At 37.5% G+C, this 13,378-nt stretch overlaps 1 protein-coding gene across 1 annotated transcript in view; it reads left to right on the top strand.

Annotated features, from left to right (window-relative positions):
- The window catches only part of LOC131983354 (SH3 and multiple ankyrin repeat domains protein 2-like), a 270,915-nt gene that overhangs the window by 172,793 nt on the left and 84,744 nt on the right, over positions 1 to 13,378 (top strand). The window contains exons 13-14 of the mRNA XM_059348080.1: positions 4,101 to 4,240; positions 7,874 to 7,987. Coding sequence (XP_059204063.1) covers positions 4,101 to 4,240; positions 7,874 to 7,987 — 254 coding nt within the window. The remainder of the gene's footprint in view (positions 1 to 4,100; positions 4,241 to 7,873; positions 7,988 to 13,378) is intronic.

Genomic DNA, 13,378 nt, shown 5'->3' with positions numbered 1-13,378 from the left:
TCTATCTTCCTCTCTCTGTGCCTCTCTCTCCCTCTTTCTCTGTCTCTTTCTCTCTCCCTCTCTCTTTCCTTCTCTCTCCTTGTCTCGGGTGATCATACAATAATAGCACAAATTATGCACAGCTGGTATTAATCAACACTGTCTAATTAGCACCTCAAAGCCACCTGGGTAATTGCCAAAAAAGAAAAAAAAAAAAAGCATGAGGGAAAACATGGCCGCCTGTTTCTCCGTCTCAGCCGGTACTGATCTCGTACACCGGGTTCGGTTTCATCTGAATGTGAAGTGGCTTCGTGGGAAATGTTTCTCCCACATCATTATACCAACAAGTCCAGATTTAGAAACAGTCCCACAGCAGCGACCGATGATGATGACACTCTCCGCATGAGGCGAAGCTTTTATGACTTGTGTAGAAAGTGTCAGCGTGGTGGGAGACTGCTCAGCTAATTTTATGTTTTCACAATAAAAACATGTCTGCAAGCACAGAAAGGTCACTGCTCAATAAAATAAGAGTTGTAAAAGATGAGTTTCTGTAGCTCTATAAGCTGTGATTCACTTTAATAATGTGCAGGTGTCAAAGAGTAAAATACCAGTTTTTAGTACTCAGTGCTCTTAAAGTGTGAAAATAGCAAGAAATGTCTTGTTGCAGATTGCAAAACTACATGAAAGTCACGTTTCTTGTGAATATGTCAGGATTCTGGTCATGCATAATGTTCTTCTGTGGTTCAGGAGCTTTTAGAGCTTTATCATGTCTGATGGGTACCTTATAAAGAATGGATTGTGGCTGCTGATATCACCATGAATTGCACCACACTTAAAACCACTATGTTGCAGTCTCAAGGTCTGAATCACAAAAGATATTGGACAAATGTGCTACAGGTCTTGACTGATGAGGTACAGAGACATTCCTCAAAATTTAATTCAAACAGAGAGACTTAATTTCCAAAGAAGACAGAATGAGTTATAGCAGAGGACAATTCTTCTAAATGTGCTTTATTTAAACCAACTCTCTGAAGACACTAATCATTTCACTGTAACTGTGGGTGGCTATTAGCACTAATCTTTGTGACTTTGACTGGTTTTGCATAAGGTTTATTTGCATAGAAAGGGGTCATTTTTTGCCAAGTGCATGCATATAACCTGCATTATTTTAAATACACACAGAGAGCAAAGGAGCACCAGATTGTTATTTGCTTGGCAGCATAGTTAAAGGTGCATTCAGCCTTTGCAAGGACTTTGAGAATTATTTGTTATTAATTTGAGTTTGATTTTTTTTTCTTATTTGTGCAAGATTTGCAGCTAAAAAAGCTGTGTATTCATTTTGTGAATGTGTGTGCAACAATATAACCTTGATGATGTCCTAATGATGTCGTCAGGGTTTGAAGGCTGTGGATGTTTCCAGTGGCAGGGGACATAAAGGTCCAGATATCTCTAATTCTGCTGCTTCAAATATGACCATTCTTTTGTCAATAACTATTTTGTCCCTTGTAATATATAACTAGCTTACCATAATGCTGAATCACAGTGTCCCTTTAAATAATCATTTTACAGTGCTATATTTTTGTTATAAACAACTAAAATTTTTAACATCCAAAGCTACAATGTCAGTTTCTGTTATGAGCCGTTTTCTCTGTATGTTAATGACACTATTTATGTGTCTGTCGCTGTGAAGCAAAGTGTCAGCAGATTCATGAGGGTTATATAATGCCCACAGCCGTAAAAAATGGTTTGGTTTGTCTTTGTAAGGTGATTGTTAATTGCTTCCTTGAATTGGTCTTAATAAGACCTTTTTGTTGTCACCATATAATTTACTTGTGCAGCTCCTTAACGGCATCAACTAAATGTCAATCAGTTACCAGGAAAATAGGGAAAATGTCACATAATGTTTATGTGATGGTTAAATTACTGGTAATCAATAATCTTGACGGGTCCAATATGAACCACAGCGTCTCTTATAGACCGTTATGGTTCAGTGTGATAGTTAGAAACTGTCATTGGATTTTCTCATCATGTTGTAGTTGGTGGATTGAAATTATAACTTATTTCTGTTTTTTATTTTTGTGTTTTGGGCCTCAGGTTTAGCCATAAACATCCTGCAGAGCTCCTTAACGTCGGCATACTTTACAAAATGAAATAAATGAAAAGAAAAGCTGAAGACATGAGACTAGTGGCGGATGAAGTCTCGTCCTCTGCAATCTTGTCAGAGACGAGATGTCAGCAATCAAGCAGAACAGTCAGATCTCTTTAAATGGCAGTGTTTGAATACTCCTTCTCATTCCTCTCAGAGTGCACAATTGCAGTTTTGTCCATGGCTTCCCTTGGAAAATGTGCGAGAAGTCTCACTAGGTATTGAATGGGGTTAGCTCTCCAAAGGCCTGTGAAGGTTTGAGGAGGAGCGCAGTCTACAGGACAAGGTGACCCACTTACTTGAAAAAAACATTTCCATCCCCTCTCTCTCTCTCTCTCTCTCTCTCTCTCTCTCTCTCTCTCCATCCCTCACTCCTGCACTCGATTTACTTCTTTCTCTTTAATCTCCCAGTTTTTCCTTTGCTGTGGTTTTATCTCTGACTCTTCTCGACTCTTTCTGTCTCTCTGCATCACTCACAGTGTGCATGTGCAAGATGCCAAAGACGAAGATGGTTAAAAACTTTTTCATAGTTTATATTAGTGGTTGAAGTCATTTTAATGCACAGATGGCTCTGTTACTGCATCATTTATATATTCAGATGCATTTATTTACATGTATGTGCACTAATATTTCCACAGCTTGCAGGTTTTTAATCAAACTAAATATTAAACTAGCTGCTAACCTTCAATGAAACCATGTACTTTCATTTTTTAGAATAAAAACTGCACACTTCTGTTCCTTGACAGCGTGTTTTCCCACTTTATCATCCCATCTGTTGTGGGAAGTGCTGTGATGGAAGTTGACCACTAAGTGGCGCTAAATTATCACATCAGGTGCATCAGCCAGCAGCACGGCTGTCCTCTCTGTGGTCACAGCTCAGCTCAGCTCCACGGAGGGATGAGGAAGATCACTGTTGTTTTAATGCAGCTTTTTATAACCAGACATTACACACAAACTTGCAGCCTGGATAAATCGATTAATATTTAATAAGCAGCACAGAGTCAGAAGGTCTCTGGAGGAGCTGATGTTCATGTTCTCATCCTCCCATTCTCTGACGTCATCTAGTAACATTTAGATATTTTCCTCCTGTAGTCTCAGGTAGCTCCCTGTGTGGTCTGTAGAGTGTTGTGTCTTTTACCCAGAAGCCACTGCAGCTCTGTGGGTCAGAGCGTGCCCATGTTCTGTCCCACTTACTCCTGCAAGACACGTGTCTGCTGGCCTCTGAATGTCTCCTCTGCATAATTGGTTTCTGCAAGTGTGTGTCTGCCTGAATTCAGTGTGTGTGTGCGTGTGCATATATGTGTGTGTGTGTGTGTGTGTGCGTGTGCGTGTGTGTCTATGCATGAATACAGTGTGAGCCTGCATGTGCAAATACAATTGTGTGTGTGTGTGTGTGTGTGTATGCATGAATACAGTGTATGCATGCGTGCGTGCAGGTGTGTGTGCGTGTGTGTGTGTGTATCGGGGTGGACAGAGTCACTGACAGCTCCTGTTGTTAATGTTAATGTAATGAAGCTCATAATGTTCCTTTCTTATTATTTCTTTTTTAGACTGTTGAAGGTTTTTATTCCATTTCCTCTTGAGTTTGAAATGTTCTGTTGACCTTTTTGACCTTTGTTAAAGGGACAGTTCACCCTAAAGTCAAAAACATTTTTTCTTACCTCTAGTGCTGTTCAATGTCTGACTTCTCAAAGCTTCAAAAAATACACTGAAAAACTCAAAAATCAACGTCTCTTTGCAGAATTACTGTTGCTCAAGATACTTAACAGATTTTGTTGTGACCTTTTTATACTTTGAATTAAATTTTACAGTGTTTGTAACTAACACAGCAGATGTGGAAGTTCAAACTAAAACTTTACCAGCTTATGAAATTAACTGAATTAGGTGTTTTTGTTATTATATCCACTGAATGTAAGTTAGATTTTCTGGTTTCTCAGTCCTGACCAGTGTTTTTGTTGTGTTTCCTCTCCGTCAGTCCCAGCAGTCACGGCGAGGCGGTGGGCACCCGGAGGAAGCTGTACAGCGCCGTCCCTGGGAGACATTTTGTGGTGGTTCGTCCGTACATCGCCCAGGCCGAGGGAGAGATCAACCTGTACAAGAGCGACAGGGTCAAAGGTCAGACTGAGGCTGTTTTGTTGTTAAATTTAACTTTGCTATAAACAGAGTTTCAGTAAAACAGTATCACACAAACACACACAGAACAACATCCTGTGTGACTCTGATACAAACCAGAGGGGGAAGAAATACTCATACTCAAGTATCAAACTTAAAGTAACTTTTATTTATAGGTGCCTTTCTTAGGTCACTGTACATTGTCTCAAATTTACAAAAAACAACAACTAATAAATAACAATAATAACTGAACAACTTAGTGAACAGAAAGGAGATGTAATATGTGATTTTTAGCTACAATATGCCAGTTTACTTTATATAATATTGTTGGATTGTTGGATTGTAGTTATTGATGCCAGACAGCTTCAATCTGTACTACTACTTCATGTTTTATTTGTTAATTTTATTATGTACAGTGCTTAACAATTTTATTAGACCAGCTGTCATAAAAACAATAAAACATACATATTTTAGAAATCTTTCAATAGCTTGTTTAAAACTGAAAATGTTATTGTTATTTATTTGGCAAACAACAAACACCTATACCTTTTTATAGCCAGATCTGACAACATTCAACCACTAAAACTAGTTTTTCTGTTCAGGAATGCAAGTTGTTTTTTTTTAAAACAGTACATTTTAAAAATTCATGGATAACAATGATAATTATATTTTAGCATTAAAAATATAATTTGAGTTAAAGAGCTTCTACATACTGCTGTATTAACCATTACAGAAACATGATTTTGTTAATCACTTATGCTGTTAATTTAGGACAGCTGAGGCACAAACTGCTGGTCTCATACATTTGTTAAGCATTGTACATGTCAAGTCAAAGTTTATTTCTATAGAAGAATTAAAACAACCATTGACTGAACAAAGTGCTGCACAATGAAGCCTGAACACACAGAGCCACAGGGTAAAATAAAGTTCTACAATATAAACAAGATAGAAACAGCAAAGGATGAAAAAAAACTGAAAAACAGTCACAATAAATAGCTACAATAAACTATAATTAAAATCTACAATAATGATATGATACATATGATAAATATTGAGGTAACCGTTTGATTGATGGGAAGAGATATGACCATAATGGCGAGTGCATACTTATGCTTTTTAGACATTTAATATTTATTTTTGTTGTTTATGAAAAATTTTCATATTGGCAGTTGGCTATATGTTCACTTTTTAAAATTGTATTTTTTTTATTCTTTATTGACTTTTTTTTTTAACTTATTTGTTACATGTTTGGAATACATAGATACATAAATAAATATTTTTGGGAATTATTATCTGAATCCGAAGAGTAAGTTGAGACTAAAACTGTCAAATAAATGTAAAAAGTTTAATATTTTCCCCCAGAATGTAGAGGAGTATAAATAGATAAATTAAAATACATCAGTAAAGTGCTGTTAAACTTAAAAACAGTCGTATATTTAGTTAGAGAGAGAAAAGGATATGATCGCTCTCCTCGGAGGATAAATGATGAATACCAAAATCAAAAAGTGAATAAAAGCCGCTGATTCGTCTCTGCCTTCACTTCATAATTGTGTCTGAAAATGAGAAATCAAACCGCTAATCAGCATCTCTGATGAAAATGAGTCTCAGAGCTCCACAGGCTCTGAATCCAGATGCAGAAAAACTCTTTAGGACTTTAAGTTTCAGAGACACTGAACAGGAATTAAATGCATTATTTACTAAAATCAGAGCTGAAACATCCATGTTCAGCCTTCGTTAATGTTCGATAAAATATTCAGACTGACTTCGGCACCAGCAGTTAATATTTAATGCTCAGTAACAAGAAAGATAATTATTAAGCCATATTTATTGAGTAGCTCTATTAGTTTTATTTACTGCTGCAACATAAAGTTCAGCTTCTGTATAAAACATAGTTACTCTTGTGAGTAGGTTATGTTAAACCATTAGTTACAGTCAGTTGGGTGATAACAATAAAGTGAACTAATGGGTTTGATTTGATGCATCAAAAAGACTTCAAAACACAATATTTGTTACTTTGATATAACTGAACTCTGCTTTCAGACCCACAGATTCCAAATATGTTGGATAATGTGTATAACTTGATCCACAAGATGTAAAGATGAAGCTATAAAATAGTGTTTATGATTATATGATTATGTTATAATCAGTGTAAACATCATACTGAAGCTTGGTAAAGAGCTGAAAAATGCTAGAAAGATGCTAAAGATTTGATGTGATGCTGTTAGACTGGATGTTATGACGTGATTTTTACAACATTAAAGCTACAACGTTTAAGGCACAATATGAAACTGTCTGTAGCTCAGGTCTCAATCAAAACAATAGCCTCTCCAAAACAAACAGAGCTGCTGAATAAAACCAGTAAAAACACTGAATGACAAAGTTTAATGTTAAAAATCTGTGTTTTTCTGATGCAGTCTGGTGCACACAGGAAGTCCTGGAGATGCTGCTAATGTTTGCAGACGTCGTCAGATGACTAAAATATATTATCAGGTTAAAATCTGAAATCATAAAATGTGGCTTGAATCTAGATAAAAGTTAACTAATAACTGAAAGGCGACCAAATGAAAACACCCTGTCACCTTTATTGAAATGACAGATTTCTCTGGTTTTATTGATTGTTTATGTTAAAATAATAATAAATATGGTTGTTTTCAGACATTTTATTGCCAGAAAGCTACATGTTATACCTTCAAACAGTTGACAATATTAAGATGAAACAAACTTACCTCAGAAAAGTCAAGAGTTCAATATTAACTCAAAAATATCCCTTCTTGGGCATTAAATCTTCATCATTCTAGTTTCTATTTTATAAAGCTTATCTTTGGTTTTAATGGAAAATATAAAGAGAATCTATATTAAATTAAATCAGCTTTTTGAACAGAGCATTATCTTCTGCACATAAAACTGAACTGAAGGAGGAAAATATAAATGACAAAGTTCTTATAAGGAACAAAGTCTATTTTCCAAACCATCTAACCTCACACACTGAAATCAGACTGTGAGCTTGTTAACATTTGCAGACATCAGTTGCTCCTAAAGTTCAAACTATTAATGATGACATTTAATCACAACCTCCCACAAATGAATCCCATTTATCAGCTCTGTGATGAGTAATGCCACATTCCTGTTTACAACCAGGATCCCAAAAACATACATTAAAACAGAAAGCATCAAAAAGCAGAGTGTACATTTAGAAAAACAAAAATTTAGCAGTCTGAACATTAAATATATTGTCTTTTCTTGCCAGTTTTTGAGTGAATATTTTCCAATATATACAATTATATACAGTATTACATTATTCTTACCTATTACAGTATTTATATTTCACATGTCCTTTATCTTGTTTTATCTCTTGGAACAACATCCCAACTTTTTTTAAAAATCTGGCCTGTTGCAATATTTAAACATATAACATCATTAAATAAATGCTTTCCTGCTCAGGTTTGATATATTGTTGAACTTTGTAAAAACTTTATTAACTTATTGTTTATTACTTTCTATTCAAATGTGGCATTTAAATGAGTGTTTGAGAGTGTTTTTTACTCTCTGAGGACAAACTGTTCTGTTTACACTGTGCTCTAAAAACCGATGTCATTTTTCACTAACTCTGCTCCGCTCTCTCTCCCCTCGGCCCAGTTCTGAGCATCGGAGAGGGGGGTTTCTGGGAGGGCAGCGCCCGTGGCCAGGTGGGCTGGTTTCCAGCCGACTGCGTGGAGGAGATCCCGGCCAAGGCCACCGAAGAGAGGAGCTGTAAGTGGAATCACTGGGGGGTGCATGGCGGTCGGAGGTGGGACACTGACTTATGTAGGACACGCTGTTTGCCATCACCCAGTTTTGTGGAGAAAGAGAGAGAGAGAGAGAGAGAGGATGGGAAAACAAAGAACAGAAGCTGAGGGTAAATGCTGGAGCTTCCTGAGGCGCTGAGATGGCACGTGGCCTCTTTCTCTCCAGTGCCTGAGCTGCATGTGTCTCTGCTGCTCTGTCTGCTAGTCTCCCAGTCTCTTCCCATCTCCCCGGGCTGTGGTGCACTAACCTAAGCGCTACATTGGCCTGCTAACTCAGCTATGCTCTGATGTCCTCTGGGTGCAGGCTAATGAACATATCACGCCATGCCCCGTCCCCCATAAACATCACATTTCCCCCTGTCCGTGCAGTCCCTCCTGCTGCTGCTGCTGCTGCTGCCAGCATCTCTGTGCTGTCAGGCCCGTCTCCCTTCTGTCTGTCCTACTCTCTCTGTTGAGCTTTTTTCACCCGCTGCTACTCTATTCTCTGACACAGTTTAATTATTGACATTATCACAAAGCACAGTGTTGCTGGAGTCACATCCCCACACCCACCCTCTCTCTTAGTCCTCCCTGCTCCTGGAGTATGTCAGCAGTGATGAAGGCAGATGGGAGCAACTTGTTCCTCTCTCTCTCTCTCTCTCTCTCTCTCTCTCTCTCTCTCTCTCTCTCTCTCTCTCTCTCTCTCGCTGTTTGCCTTCTTCTGGGTGGCTTATTTTAAAGCCTAACCCAGGGCCATTGGCACAGGGAGCTCCTCTCACACTGTGTCACATCCAAATTGCCCCCAGGTCTGCCTGCAAAGAAAGCCTGTCAGAAAATGGGAGCACAGTATGGTGGCTCGCAAAGACCCATTCAAGAGCAGCCTCGGCCAACGCCACGGGCCATGCATGTGTGTGTGTGTGTGTGTGTGTGTGTGTGTCTGTGTGTGTGTGTGTGTGCTGCTATTAGCCGGCCAGTGAAAGGCTGCACGGAGCTCAACAGTTGTGGCTGATTGTGGAAAATAACAGGCTACTGAGAAATACTTTTTTTTTACTTTTTGCCTATGATTTCCATTTGGCAGGTGGCTGCAGGAGAGCTAGTTCAAAGTTAGTCAGAGTCAGAGTACAACTTTTATTCATCCTTTTCATCCATGCACCATCCAACATCATCAAGCTGAACTCTTGCTCCATCCAGTCTGTCTGCAACAACTTCTAACATGTTTGTGTTCAGGTCAATCAGAGCTATGTTGTGTAGGATCATTTCAGTGCTGACGGGCTTTCATGGCACCGTGTCACATGAATTTTTTGCTTTGGCACGACTAGCAACAATATATGACATTATTATTGGAATACATTGCCATATTAGAAAGGGACCAGTGGTGGAAGAAGTATTCAGATCCCTTACTCATCATTTTAACTGCTTCTCGCGTCTGGCCAAGTTTTCTGGAGCACATGGTCAGTCTTCTCTTTATGTATTAGTAAAAGTACCAACAAACTTGAATTTACTCCACTACAGTAAAAGGAAAACTTGACATCATAATTCATCAAAACTCAATCAACTGTTTCACAGACCTTCCTTTTCTTTTATCTTGCTCCATTAACAGCACTAGTACTTCTTAGTTTTTTCAATTATTTGGACTTATTAGATATATTATCAGTGGTGAGAGAGGTATTCAGATCCTTTATTCAGTTAAACTACTAATATAGTAACACTGTGAAATTACTCCACTTCAGTACAAGTCCTGCATTCAAAACTTACTGAAGTAAAAGTACAAAAGCATCAGCATCAAAATGTACTTTAAGTATCGAAAGTAAAAGTACTTGTTATGCAGAATGGACCCACTCAGGATGTTTTATTAATTCCAAATAGACACGGTGGCTCATAAAGTTTGAATAATTTTGTTTTCAGACACAATCCTCTGTTTAATGTGGTTTAATTTTCACTGTGATATGTCTGGAAGAGATTGATTAATAACGTTTTGAGAAGATATACACTTAATCTGTCACAAATAAGTCAAATTGACTCAGTCGTTTCATGGAAAGAGGTCAAAAATACTTTATTCCAACTTTATGGGCGACTTTTTTTAATAGATTATTCGTATTGATGCATTTATGTAAGCAGTGTTTTAATTTGGTATAGATAGGGTTAATTTTAATCATACTGTTATGAGGTTCCATTAAAAAAAAAAAAAAAAAAGCCTAATGATTGTAAATTGAGCATGTTTTTTATGTTAAATCTCGACCTGAAAAGTAACTAAAGCTGTCAGCTAAATAGTGGAGTAAAAGTATAAAGTTACATAAAATGGAAATACTCAAGTGAAGTGCATAAATACAGTACTTGAATAAATGTACTTAGTTAAATTCCACCACTGGAACAACTTCTATAGCCTCATCGGTTCCAGACAAAAAGTTTCTCAGAGGACTGAACTTCCAAACCAAAACATACATGAGGTCGTGCTCAGTCTGCTCACACGTAAAACATCAATTATAAAAGTCTCGTATCCTCTTTCAGATTATTTAAAAGTCATTTTCACTGTTGTCACAAAATGTATTTTGCAGTTCCAGACCAGATCAATCTGTGAGACAATGATCTGTAACAGACCACAGTAGTTAGTATATAAAACAGTATTTTAAACCAAAAAGCAATATTCCCCATCCTGATAAAATAAGAAAATAGTCCATCATAGAGAGTGATGGATTCGTGAGCAGACATCTCTTTCTGTCTGCAGCTTCTCCATATTTTATACAGTAAGTTCACTGTGAGTTCAGAGAAACAACAAGTTTGTCTGAATGGACATTAATATTTACAGTGTGAGTTTAAAGCTGCAATAATCACTATTTTACATCTGAATATTCTTTGTGTTAACAGTGAGTATCTGATGTAAAGTGGATTAATCAGCAAGTCTCATTAAAAAGCAACAAAAATAACTTTAATGTCTTAAATTACTTACATTTATATGCAAGGTTAAGATTATATAAGAATAGTTATCTTCTCACTCTCAGTGCAGTGTGCAAACTAACACACACACACACACACACACACATGTTGAATTTACTTAAATACCTTTAGCTTCTAATCCCTCTAATTCAATACATGCATTGGAATTAAGGCTTACATATGCTTTGTTAGGATTCAGGTTTGGACCCTTAGAGAGTACTTGAGGAGGGAGCTATGTAGGGGAAGCACACACACACACGCATGCACGCGCACACACACACACACACACACGCACACACACACACACAAACACACACACACACACACACACACACACACACACACAGCTCAGTAGTTAAGCAGGTAGAGTGGTGTCAGGGGGCAGCAGCCTCCCGGACCAGAATGCAACTCTGCCCACACACACACACACACACACACACACACACACACACGCACAAACACACACACACACACACACACACTGATTACAGCAGGTTTCCGTCTACACGTTATGATATTATAATGGATTTGAGAGACTGAAAGCAAAGATCAATCACATTTTCAGAACGTCATTGCTTGTAATAATGTGTAAATTAGAGCAGAAGAACAGAAGTGTGTGTCAGCTCAGACACTCAGATGATGATCAATGGCAGACTGAGGCCACCTGATAATCACTGACTAATGCATCATCTCATTCTGCTGTTAGAAACGTGCTCCATCGACTTCACACAGCTCCACACACACTCTGAGCACCACAGTGGAAATGAGACATCCCGAAACTTTATTGTGTTATCTTCTATGAATATGTATTTGTCACAGTTTAATGACCCAAACAGAGATGTGAAAATTCAGTGGACTTTCCCTTTGAAAAGTCCCGTCTGGCAGCAGACACTGTTTCTGAGTCAAATTCTCAACTGACAGTTTTTCATTCAAGCCAGTTGTAATAAAATCATAATGAAATACATTTATAGTGAGTTCTGAAGGACACGAGCTCCTAGACATCATAATTCATCAAAACTGATTCACAGACTTTCCTTTTCTTTTGTCTCGCTCCGTTAACAGCACTTGTACTTCTTTTCATATTTGTATTAGATATATTATCAGTAGTGTTCTTTTGTTCCCCCTGCTCCTCCTGCTGCTTCTCCTGTTCGATATTATCAGTGGTGGAACAAGTATTCAGATCTGTTACTTCAGTAAAAGTACTAGTACCACACTATGGAATTACTCCACCACGGTACAAGCACAAAAGTATCAGCATCAAAATGTACTTAAAGTATCAAAAGTGAAAGTACTCATCATGCAGAATGGACCCACTAAGATTGTTCAATATATTCCAAATATATTATAGAATTATTATTATTGATGCATTTATGTAAGCAGCACTTTTTAATTTTGTAAAGACAGGGCTCATTTTAACTACTTAATAAAATGTCTAATCACTTTAAATTCATCATGTTTTTTATGTTAAATCTTGACCTGTAAAGTAACTAAAGCTGGCAGCTAAATGCAGTGAGTACAAGCATAAAGTTGCATTACAAAAAGTACTCAAGTAAAGTGCAAGTGCCTAAAAAATTATACTTAAGTATAGTGCTTGAGTAAATGTACTTTGTTACCTTCCACCACTGCAGATTATAAATGTAAAAGTTGGTTGCTAACTTATTGGAGTGAGGTGAAGTTTGGCTGATTTCAAACAAAGTTTAACTGTGCTATGACATCAGCAGGCCTAACCGTATACTACTGAAGGTTTCCACCCCGTCTTCCTTTCAGTTAACTGTTAAATCCAATTTCCATGAATGTATTTGTCAACATTAAGGTGTAAATGCTTCCTTTAACACCGCCAGGATATAAACTCATGTGGTGGAAATTCTGAAGCTTTTTATTTATTGTTCTGTTGGTCTAAAAGTGTCCAGTTCTAACATGTGAGGTCTAAAAACACTGGAATAAGCTCATTAAATACAAAGTAAGAGTTTTTAATTGTAAGATGTAAACTACGGGTTACAAATACCAACTAAAGAAATCATATATCGACAGTAAGCACAGGTCAGAGGGTGCATGTTTAAAGTGTGAGGTAAATAAAATGATGCTTTGAACCCTCAGGGGACAGAAGATATCACAGTAAATAATAAACGTATACCTTCTCTAATTAGTGGGAGTTACAGAAACGTGCAGCATAAAGCAGAAGGTGTGTGTGTGTGTGTGTGTGTGTGTGTGAGTGTGAGTGAAAAGGCCTCAGCTGGCCTCAGGACGGGTAATTATTTCAGTAATTGGATTCTGCTGCTGATCTGATGAGACGCTAAAAGATGAATACAATAATGCACGATAATAATTCACAGTTTGTTTTCACACAGTGCTTGTGTCGCAGGAAATTATAGTGAAAGATTATTAAAGATCACCTTTCAAAGCAAAGTTACCTTCAGATGATGATTCAGAGCTGCAGGAGCTC

The sequence above is a fragment of the Centropristis striata genome, chromosome 2 (assembly GCF_030273125.1).
Source record: "Centropristis striata isolate RG_2023a ecotype Rhode Island chromosome 2, C.striata_1.0, whole genome shotgun sequence".
Classification (NCBI taxonomy): Eukaryota; Metazoa; Chordata; class Actinopteri; order Perciformes; family Serranidae; genus Centropristis; species Centropristis striata.
This window is presented reverse-complemented; position numbering and strand designations above follow the sequence as displayed.